The sequence below is a fragment of the Narcine bancroftii genome, chromosome 5 (genome assembly GCF_036971445.1).
Source record: "Narcine bancroftii isolate sNarBan1 chromosome 5, sNarBan1.hap1, whole genome shotgun sequence".
Classification (NCBI taxonomy): Eukaryota; Metazoa; Chordata; class Chondrichthyes; order Torpediniformes; family Narcinidae; genus Narcine; species Narcine bancroftii.
Genome location: NC_091473.1, coordinates 238,450,187 through 238,462,029, shown reverse-complemented (window position 1 = coordinate 238,462,029; position 11,843 = coordinate 238,450,187). Strand labels below are relative to the sequence as shown.

The 11,843-nt window shown below is 40.4% G+C and overlaps 1 protein-coding gene across 3 annotated transcripts in view; it reads left to right on the top strand.

Annotated features, from left to right (window-relative positions):
* The first annotated feature begins 7,594 nt into the window (after positions 1-7,594).
* Positions 7,595-11,843, top strand: part of LOC138765077 (TBC1 domain family member 22B-like) — a 209,502-nt gene continuing 205,253 nt past the window's right edge. For all 3 annotated transcript variants that reach the window (XM_069941761.1, XM_069941759.1, XM_069941760.1), the window contains exon 1: positions 7,595-7,820. In XM_069941761.1, the coding sequence (XP_069797862.1) occupies positions 7,765-7,820 (56 nt within the window). In that variant the 5' untranslated portion in view covers positions 7,595-7,764. The remainder of the gene's footprint in view (positions 7,821-11,843) is intronic.

The window sequence follows — 11,843 nt, the reverse complement described above, 5'->3', positions numbered from 1 at the left end:
TCTATTGTATTATACATTTCCCTTCTGGACAAACTGAAAATTTTCTATGCACAATTCGATGAGAAGAACAGGCTGAAGCCGAAGAAAGCTTCCTGATGATCAGGCTCCTTGCATACTTGTGGTTCAGTTGAGGAGAACACTATCCAAGGTGAACCCACACATGGCAGCAGGACCAGACAACATACCCAATCGGGTACTGAGGGACTGTGCAGACCAATTGATGGAGGCCCTTCAATGGGCCTCAACATCTTCAACGGCACTGCAGCAGTTCATCGTCCCTGTGGGTTTCAAGACAGCCACCATCATCCCGGTACCAAAGAGGGTGTCAGTAACAGGATTCAACAACTAACACCCCTTGGCAATGACTTCCACCATTATGAAAGGTTTTGAAAGTCTGGTAATGGAACAATCAAAGCACATTACCCAGAGATGCTGGATCAATTTCAATTTGCCTACAGATTGGATCATTCCACTGACGATGCTGTAAGCCTTGTCCCTCCACTCCATCCTGACCCACCTGGAGAACAACACCACATACGGCAGGGTGTCATTTATCAACTTCAGCTCAGTGTTTAATACGATCATTCTCCAGAGGCTGGTGGAGAAACTGTCCTCTCTGGGATTCAACATCCCTTTGTGTAACTGGATTTTGGACTTCTTAATGGAAAGCCCACAATCTGTCTGGATTGGAAGCAGAACGTCGAGCACTATCATGCTCAACACTGTCGCACCTCAGGGCTCTGTGCTCAGTCTGCTCCTGTTCATGCTACTGACCATGACTGCAATGCCAGATCCAGCTTCAACAGAGTCATCCAGTTTGCAGACGACACAACAACAGTAATTGGTCTCATCAGCTACAGTGATGAGACGCACTACAGAGAAGTTGTGGAAAATCTCATGATATGGTCTTAGAATAACAACCTGAGTCTTAACGTGGATAAGACAAAGGAGATAATTGTGGTCCTTGGAGGACCAAAATCTACACATTAATAGCTTAAAAGTTGGGAGCCTCATCCTTTGGTCATCTTAAGAAGTGACCTATCCTGGTCACACAACATCTCTTCACTTATCGGAAAACACAACAGTGACTACACATCCGGAGTAGGCTGAGGCAGTTAAGGCTACCGATTACCATCTTGTCAACTTTCTAAGGTTGCTGTAGACCATTGGATCGGAGGTCAAACCATAGGAACATAAGAGTGGCAGAGAGGATCACTGGGGTGTCCTTCTCTTCTCCCCCCCCCCACCCACATGCATTCCAGTAGTCAGTAGATAATGATATTGACTCCACCACAGCCACATTCAGAGTAGAAAAGAGCAGTTCTGAGACTCCATTTGAGATTTGTTAATTGAAGAGGACTTGCAAAATTGTTGAGGACCCCTGTGACGTTTCTTACCCACCCCACCATTTTCAGTTCATTTTATTGTGTCCCTTTAAGAGAACAGCTTGAACAAACCTTGTCGATGTTGGAAAGTGACTGTGAAAGGGCTGCAACTTTGGAAGGCAGCATGATCTTAGCGATACATTTGCAGAAAGCCTTGGAGAAGCCCTGATGGAGACACTATGTGACTAACATATTTGAAAAGGCAATGCACAGCCTGCCCATTAAGTCATTTTAAAAGTAGCAGCACCAGAGAGAGACATCTCTTCAACCTTTGTGGGATTGAGGTACCCACTCGGCCTCATTGTGTGGTCATAGACAACACTGTCAGAGTTCCTCCTCTTGCTTACCAAGGAATGAGACCACTCTAATTCTACTAACCCACAAAAAGGGTTCTAATTTCTAAAGAAGACACTCATCTAAAAAGTTCATTTCTCTGAAGCACCTCAACCAGGGTGTCATGACTAATCAAATCTCTCACCCACGGTCTCTTTTACTCATTTTAGTAACTGCTAACTTCATCTAAGGCCTTGTGCCTCAACCGTTTAAAGCCTGCTTGTCTCACCATTCATCTAAGCCCTGCAGACCTTAACCTTCTAAAGCCTGCGTGTTGTATCAATCTCAAGCCCATGTGCCATCACCAAACTTCTGAAATTTGAACTTGGAACTGCCTTCATAGTATTGAGCCTTGAATGTATTCATGCATAGTTAAAGCTTAAGTGAGATACTTGTAATAAATTTAGTCAAATTTAGATAAGTTAGAATAGGTGTTATATAATTGTTAATTAATAATTAAAATATTATTTTAAATGTAATGCTGTCTTGGCTAATTTTTTTTATTGCTGCTGTTGTGTATGTAACAACCCCCACCACTCTGCAAGCAGCATCCTTCAACTACATCCATTGGAAAAGAGATACAGGAGTATCAGAGCCTGCACTACCAGGCTGAGAAACAGCTTCTTTCCATGGGCAGTGAAACTGCTGAACGACTGAATGAACTGCTCATACAAACCGTTGGAGACTCTACTATATATATATTTAACAATATTTATATATTTTTATATACAGTATGCATATACATATTGCATATTTATTGTTTGCCTGTATGTGTGATATGTCTGGATGCGTTTGCACTGAGAACTGGAAAATACTGTATCATTGGGTTGGACATACAATTGGATTTTTGAGATAAAGATATGAAAATCAACCATGTACTAACAAGTAATGAAATGAGGACAGAGGTAGAAATATGTAAGTGGAGGAAATGTTCAACAAATATAAAATTTCAACAAGTAACACTATGGCCAAGAAAGCCGACCAATCTCCAAGTGAAAAAATTGTCACACATGTTTAAGATAAGGGGGATCAAGTTTGAGGAAGATGTGCAAGGCAATTCTTTTTTATGCGGAGTACAGTTGATGCCTGGAATGGGCTGGCATTGATAGTGTAAGTAAATGCAATACAGGTTGAGTACCCCTTATCCGAATACCTGAAATCTAAAATGATCAAAAATCCAAAATTTTTTTGTCCATGGTCCCATAAAGGTAATAGAGTTCAAAAATCCAAATCGGAGAACGGGAGATAGTGGATGTAATTAGTGCATTATAGAGTGTAGATGCATCTGTAAATATTTGTATTGTAATATGAATGCATGCATCTTTATGTTTGAGTGAATGAGTGCATTTTTTAAATGTTGTTTCAAAATCTGAAACACTTCTGGACCCATGCATTTCGGATAAAGGGTACTTGACTTGTAGTAGCATTTCAGAGGCTTTTGGACACATGAAGGGGATGGGTGGATGGATGGGTATCTATTAAGTGAAAACAACAAAGTTTTAGTTTGATTTGGACATCATTTTTAGCACAGGCACGTGATTCAAAGAGTCTGTTCCTGTGCTGTACTGTTCTCTGTGCTGTTTTGATAATGCTCATGACACATTGGTGAATCAGAACAGAAAACATTGAGGTATTTTGTTTGCATTCATTATCCAGTAAATGCAGAATTATCATCATGGAGTCTGTAATATTACAAAGTTATTCTTAATTGTTCTAATTAATGCTAAATTCTAACTGTAATTCTAAATTCTAACTGTTACTATAACTGTACAATTAAGTTGAGTGAAGCTTGAAAAACAGCCAAGTTTTTCATTTTCACAACAATTTACTTAATTGTCTAACATGGATTCGGTGTGGAGGCCCCAGTACTTAGACATTGACCCCAGCTCACCGACAGTTGCCAAGGGGTGGCGACACTGACGTACGATTTTCATGAACTACGCTGAAGACTATGGGGACAAGATACCAAACAAATGCAGAACACTATTGGGGTGTATGAGTTGCAAAGTTTTCAAATACATAGAAGGATATGAAAATTTTGACTCAATGTTGTGATTATATTCTTCCCTCCTAACAAAAACTAGCAGTATCAAGCAACACTTTACAGAATTACTCCGATCCTATAGATTGGGAGGTTTTGGTACATGACCAGATCTCCTTAGTTCTTGTGGAGCTACTGTTTACTCCTCCACACTATGGCATGTCATATCTTCCTCCTTCTCCAGTAATGGTACCACCAGATTTCTTTTATCTTTTACAATAGGACATGTGAGGATTGCCTGGGCTCTGGACAAGGTGCCAAGTCACAAACAGACACAGTTGACTTCCGTCCATCTGGGTACCTGATGTTTGCATATGTTGGATGACTGTCAAGGAGTTCAACTTGATCTACATGTGAATCATTCTTGTTATTCCTCACAAACCTTCTTAGACCCAGGGGTCATTAGCCAGGAGGGCAGTGATTTTCCATGGGATGAGTGGCATTGGAATGCAAAAAAAAAAGTTCATGGGGTGTAGTATTTGTTGCTGTACACAACAGCAATCTTAAAGAGTGTAGTACCTTAGGAAGCACCAGTTTTCAATGCTTCTCAGGCAGGTTACATGATCTAAGGGCCAAATGGACTGCCTTCCATATGATGCTGGTGAACCTCTCTACCTGGTATGGGGTAGTACTGCCTTCTGGGAGAGATAGACTTTCAGATCTTTAGAACGAAGGTGATGCCTTGATCAGAGTGTATGTAATTTGGCATTCTGCACAGGCTAAACAGCAGATCCAGGCATCTGATTACTATTGTAATATGCACATTGGGACATGGAAAGGCAATGAGAAAACACGAGTAATCGTCAACTACTGTAAGTAGATATGGGATACATGAAGCTCTAGGCAAGGATCCCTTGAAATCAATACTAAGCTGTTCCATAAGTTTTGTTGCTTTGATGAGTCCTTCCTGGTGGGTGGTAGAACTGAGGCTTTAGTTCAGCACCAACCCTGGATGAAGCACATGTCTTCTTGACATCTTCTGTAGAAAAGGGGAGATTCTTTGATCTAACAAAATGCAGCAGCCATGTTATTCCTGGATGACAAAGTCTGTTGGGAATGTTAGCGAGTGTAGAGGTAGTAAAGGCTGAACAAGTGTATAACCGACTAAATGTGTCAGGAACCACATTCTCTTTCCCAGGATGGAACTTAATTGTGTCACTAAATGCTGTAGGTTCCAGCCTTCATTCTTGAATGTTTGCGAACTTAACGCTTGTTATTTGTTATTTATCTTTGTATGCTTTTTACTATCAAACATAAAGGCCACTAACCTCTAATCAGTAACCGAGCTAAAGTGGCACCATGCCAGATTGTGGCTCTATTTGCGCACTACCTCAATGATGGTAGTTGCTTCTTTCTCTACAATGTGGCTGTGCAATTCACTTCTATGTAGTTCTTTGAATTGAATGCAACAGACCATCCTCCTTGGTTAAGGACAGCAGAAATAGCCATATCAGATTTGTCACACTCGACCACCAAGTGCAGGGTGGCTTCCTCCAACACTCTCTTCAAAGGCATTCAAGGCCTTTTCCTCTATTGGAAACTTCTCTGTATTTACCATCAGTTGAATATTGTTAGAAAACCCATGAATCCATTTGGATTAATGAGCAAATATCCCGAGGTCCCTTTTTAAGGATCTCAAATTTTCTGCTGGAGGAGGCTCTTGTAGTGGGCAAAGTCTCTTAGGATTTGATAGTAAAAAGCATACAAAGATAAATAACAAATAGCAAGGGTTAAGTTCGCAAACATTCAAGAATGAAGGCTGGAACCTACAGCATTTAGTGACACAATGGTATCCAAGGGCATTAATGGATTTCACAGACTCCACAGTCTTTGAATCATTAAGTCTTAGGTGCCTTTGACTGATGATCTTTAGGAATTTCTTTACATTTTGATCATGTCCCTTTTCTGTATATCCTGCAATAGTGATATTATCAAGGTAAGGGAAGGCACCTTGCAGTTTTTCTTCTCTAACTAACTTGTCCATAGCTCACTGGAAGGCAGCTGCCCCATTTGTGACTCCAAATGGAATCCTACAAAATTGGTATAAATGTCCATTGGCTTCAAAAGCCGTATACTTCTTATCTGACTCCTTCAGTGACACTTGGTGGTAGGCACTTTTCAGGTCAAAGGTAGAGAACACACTATATGTCATGAATTATGACCACAGATTGATTATCTGTGAGTAATCCACACACTTCTTGTGTTGGTAGGTACTATTCTAACACTTGGGCTTGCCATGTTGATATGCGTTGCTCAATTATGCCTTCTGAAAGTAAATGGCCAATTTTCTCTGCAATGATCATCTTTGCTAAAGCATCTTGATTTGGCAGCAATTGGGTTACAGCTTGGTGATAAGTTTGGAAAAAGGGATGGCTCTTTTATTTTTGCTGCTGCCAGTGTAGAGTAAAGATCAGCACCATTCCCAGTCGGCTCAGACCAGGGTCCTGCATATTCAAATGCTGATGCTGGAAATCCTGGCCAAGTATTACGTCAGAACATTAGGGTTAGGGTTAGGGTCCTTCAATCCACAAAGTCGTGTGGCAGCGCATGACTGACTATTAAGACTAAGAGTTAGGTCAACAACAACATATCCTTAGAAACTAGTGTTTAAATTTTTCTGAGCCGTGGTAATGTCATTACTGGATGGGTGAACCTTTAGTTTTAGTTTCTGCATGACTTTCTCGTTAATGTTACTATAGAGCATTTAACCTTTTACAATTCACAATCACAAAGGGTGCGGCTTGAACGAGTCCTTGTGGCACATTAGGAAGTGTAGCCAGTACCTGAGAATTGACCACTGTTGCCACTAAGGCCTTGGATTTGCACATCCAGGCAAAATGCCCCTTCTTGGCACATTTACAACAAGTAGCTTCGTGTGGTTATATAACTGTTTACGGGGTGGAAACAGGCCATGTCGGCCCTTCAAGTCCACGCCGGTTCACTGCTGGCCAGTTATCCTGTGAGTGGTAAAAGGAACCACAGAAGAAACATCCATTTGTTATTATAAGTGCCAGCCACAGCTGGTTTCTCAAGAGCAACTGGAAGGTTATCAGGCAGCCCTGCTAAAGAAACCTTCTCACATACTTGCGGCACCTGAGATGGCTCAGGGTTCACTACTGAAGATGCATGGGTCACGAGGGTAGCATATGCATCATTATTCTGTTGAGCTACGTCGAACACAGAAGCTTGGTAAAAACCAGTCTCTAAGTCCAAGTGTCTTGTTTTCTAAGAGACGCCGGCCTATTGCAGGTGAGGCATTGCCAGCGATGAACGCACCACGCCTCGCCTCATTGCCACACCGCTCTGCACTATGATCTCGAAAATTACAGTTTACCTTTCACTTCTCCAACTCCCCGAAGGAATCATCTAATGATTCTCCTGGCTTCCGCCTCCTGGTAGCCAGAAAATATCTGGCTAAAACTGTCCAATTTAGAGAAAGACCATCAATCTGAAACAATAACTGCACTTACCATTACCCAGGTTTCTTGCCTCATCTTCTGTGCAATTCCTGTTTTTATTTCAGAATTCCAGTATCTGCATTTTTTTTTCCTTTTTAACCTCTTGCAATTGTGCAGATTAGGAAAGGAAAGATAAATAAAACAATGATCTGTCGAGACTAATCGTAAAAAAATAATCTAATCTCTCCATCTGGTGTTTAAACATATTCAGTGCTGTTTGGATCTGACAGCTGGGATCAATGGCCCTCCAGGGACACCTGCCCAACTCCACATGTCAATCAATCCATTGCCATCGCCTGGGAGACGGCGTACCTGGAAATATTGCGCTCGCTAATTGGACGGCGGGGCGCAGGGGTTTCTATCTGGCCAATGAGCAAGGAGGTTTGGCACCGCTCGCCAACATGGCCGCTGGTTGTACAGTTGGTGGGATTTATTTCACATTTTAACCTTTTCTTTTTGTTTGAATGCGGCGGCACCGATTTACTGCTTCGTCTGTTCAGCGGCTGTTGCAACCGTTTTAAGCCGGCAAGGGTGAGAGGAGGGTGTCATGGCGAATGAAAGCAGGAGGCAGTTCTGGAAGCGGAACAGCAAGGTTCCCGGAAGGTTCGTGCTTCTCTCTGACTTCGGGACGGCTGATGCCTTTGCCATTTATTTTCTGCACCCTCTCCCTGCTGCTGCTTTTGCTTATGTGCTTGCTTATTGAGATTGCAGACGTCTGTGTTCGTTAACAATTGTTTCCATCCGATTACTAAAGAGGGAGAAATGTTTGTCAGGTCGTGCAATGGTGCATTTCTTTTCTGCAAATACATTTTTAATGCCATTCAAAGTTACTTCTGGACAGTCGAGGACACGGAAACATTAGTGTGGGCAGCCTTGACAGAAAGCATGGTGTTAGTTTCAGCATGTATTTGCAATAATGTGCAACTTTGATATGGCCAGTTCTGCTTTAGGCACTACCATACTTATGTGGGGTCTGTTTCATGGAAGATAACCAAAGGAACAAAATCAACCTCCCCCCCCCCTGCCAATTACAGAATGACACAAACACATCGAGTCAATTTGCACCCCCTTTGTAATCCACTTTGACAATGGCTGTTATTTCTACATTGATTTAACACACACAAAGAATAATAATCTTTCTCTGAAGGTCATGCCAAACATTTAATTGTGAACTCAATTCATAAAATTTGCTAACTACTGATAAGTTCATTTTGTTGATCTTCAGGATGTTATTAATTTTGTTATACCGAGATAATTTTGATAAAGGAAATGGCAAAATGACTCTTGAACTGGAATGTGTGAAATCGTGTTGGTTGTGCCTTGTTCAGTTGGTATTCGTATCAGTCAGTCAAGTTTATGGTCACCTGCTTGTACAAGTACAACCCGATGAAACAGTGTTCTCTAGTCCTCGATACAAAACGTGCAGACATGGAACCAGATGTTGCACACAGGTCCAATACATATGCAGGACAAATATTTCATCAATGCAAATAAATAAATATTGTTACATGTATATGAATGCATGGATGGTTAGTGTCTGTCCATTCTTTGTTAAATTTGTTAACATTGGATTCAAGTTTACATTTTGCATCCTATTTTCATTCATATTTTAATGTGGATTTAAGTTTTTGCTAAACTTATGAAAAACAGATTTATCATGCCTGCTAATTTTTTTTTCCATTTCTTGAGATGTGGGTGTTGCTTTTAAAGTCAACAATTTATTGTCCATTCCTAAATACTTTGTCTGCTAAAGGTTGCTCCCATAATGTTGTTGAGTAAAGTGTTTCAGGATTTTGAGTGTGTGTGATCTTGCAGGTGGAGGTGTTTCCACGTTTGCAGGAACTTCAATACATTTTAACAAATATATGAATCAGCATAAATTGCATTGGCATTAATGATGCATATTGCTGTAAATTACACTATCAATTTTAGTATAATTTAATACTGTGATCTTTTATAATTATGCAATCTAACCTCCTATCCATTGCATTTCAATTTACTCACACTCTCTCCTCTCCCTTTCGTTGTGTTTGAAGGATTGTCAGACTTTTGAACTGACCTCCCACTGGTGAAAGAACATGCCTTGTACTTAACTCATACCTTTCTCTTTAAAACTGAATCCTGGCACTTTTTGTTGCAAAGCAATCTCTTGCATGTTTCCTTTTTTTTAAAAACAGCACTGAGTTGACAAGCTTGGCTAGCACACAAAACATTGTTTTTTTTTCCAATTGTATCTTGTGAGATGTGACAAACAATTCAATTCAAGAAATAATTCGACTTTAATGCTATGCTGGCAATTTTATAGAAACAATTCACAGATAAAAGGAAAAGAAAATCTATCCAATAGAAGAGCAGTATTTTCACTTAAATTTTGTTGTCTGCTCTACCTCTTCAGGTTTTCTGTAAATGGCTTGTAAGATGTCTAATTTTCAGGTGTTGTATTTTAGCAACAGATACCAGCTCTCTCCAGCCTCCTTTTACACTTGCGTCCAACTAAATCAGCCGTTCAATGTCCCGATAGGAATGGTGTTTTTGCTGTTCATACTTGACAACTCTTAACTGGGACACTGCATGCGTTCACACTGGCAAAGAGCCATCCCTGGAGTTAGGACTGTTCTACCTTCTACTGGTGACATCTTGACACATTGAGTGATGGTGGACCTGCCCTAAATCCTGATCAATGTATTAGGATCTTGTATTTGAACAAAATTAATTATAACATAATTAAGCTTTATGTACAGGACAGTATGAGCCCTTCAGCCCTTGGTGGTGTTCTGCTGACCAATATAAACCTTTATATTGACCTTTATAAGGGACCATGAGAAAGTGCTAGCAGTAAATAGCAATAGTGGACAATTTTTAAACAGCATGGTAAAGTTGGTAGTGCTATCACATACAATTTATAAATATCATGGGAAAAAGCAATGGCAGACCTGCCCTCTCAGAAATCTGTGCAGCAGAGAAAGGGCTGTATGCATGGCTGCATGCACAGAGCACTCATAGAGGGCTTTCTCTGCTGCACGACCTTCTAGGAAGTCAGGTCCGCCATTGATTTTTTTTTTCCCCCACAGTCTTTATAAATTGTTCACTATAGTGCTACCAACTTTGCCACGCTGTTTAAAATTTGTCAACTATTGCTATTTATTTACTAGTGCTCTCTCTCCATCCTGTTGCAACTTTCCCACGGCAAAGTTTATACCTTCATTTTAATTTTTTCTTCCTTCACATTCCTGCACTCATGCAAAAAAAACTTGGGTTATTTTTATCCCAGAATGTAATTGCCCATTCTGCACTTGCCTGATTGCCACACCAGCGTCTGCAGACACCGAGGAGTGAGTCAGACTATCTCAGGTGTGAGATGACATCATCTTACACCATCGTTGAAAAGATTTTCCTTTCACACTGCTTTTAATTCTGAGGACCACTTGCAAGTGTTGAAGGGGCTTCTGTCTAACGTCTTTGAGGTTCCATCTGCAAGCAGACCCTGTCGTGGTGTAACTTCCATATCTGGGAGGGAGTGAGCATTGTGACTGTTCTCTTGCATGTGCAGGCATCTGATCAAACTTGTTGATTGTCAAGTATTACACTTGTGAAGCCATAACAATTTTGAAGTAAGTTTCCAAGGTGTCCATTTTGCAAACTTGTATTTGACATGCTTGGATTGGAAATATTTTATTCCAATCCATTCCACTCTATTTAAGATGATAGAGTTATGACCCTAATGATGCAGATTAAATGAAATCATTACTGCATAGAAGTAATAATGCAGTAAAGTGCTGGAGAAACTCAGCAGGTCATGCAGCATTTTTTTTGGCAAAGATTCATACCTGAGCCTTTTGTCAAGATGTGTTTTGTGTGGCATTCAAATCAATTGTGTTGACAATCACGGGAGACATTTAAAAAATAAATTGACATCCTGGTTTTGTGACATTTGTCTGTTTCTATTTGGAAAAGGTAAGTTGCTTACTTTTAACTTGTTGTGATCATCCAGTGTCATGGGGCAATGATGTAGTTTTGATGATGACTTAATAAACAAGTCTTATTGTCAGCTGGTTGCTGTGTTGTTGGGCTGTACTTCTCCATTCCTTGGTGCATAACAACCAGACACATCACACATAGATGCAAACAATACACATGCAGGACAAGTATTCACCTATTCAAATAAATATTGCTTTGTCGCTATGAGTATCTCGGAGGGTCGGTATGAGCAGTTCCTTCGGTTGTTCAGCGTTCTCACTGCTGATGGGACGAAGCTGTTCCTCAGCCTGGTTGTGCTGGCGCTGATACTCTTGTATCTCTTTCCTGATGGGCTATTTATTATTGTATGACATGTATGAAATAACTTGAGCTGTGCCACCTGCTAATTCTATGGGTGTGGAATTACAGATTCCGGAAGCAGTAAAGCAGGTATGGACTTGTCCATTTGCTATGAATTGTTCATTTAGCTTCTTGGTTTTAGGCATGTTAGTTCAGTATTGCAGTTCACTCTGCTTTATTTTAATAGGATTTGTATTTTTTTTTAAAAGGCCCTGATAAATTTTCCTCTTGACATTGGTTTTTGACAGTTCTCTATTTGGTAGATAATATTTGTTTTGATACCAAATATTTAAATTTGTTCTGCAATTT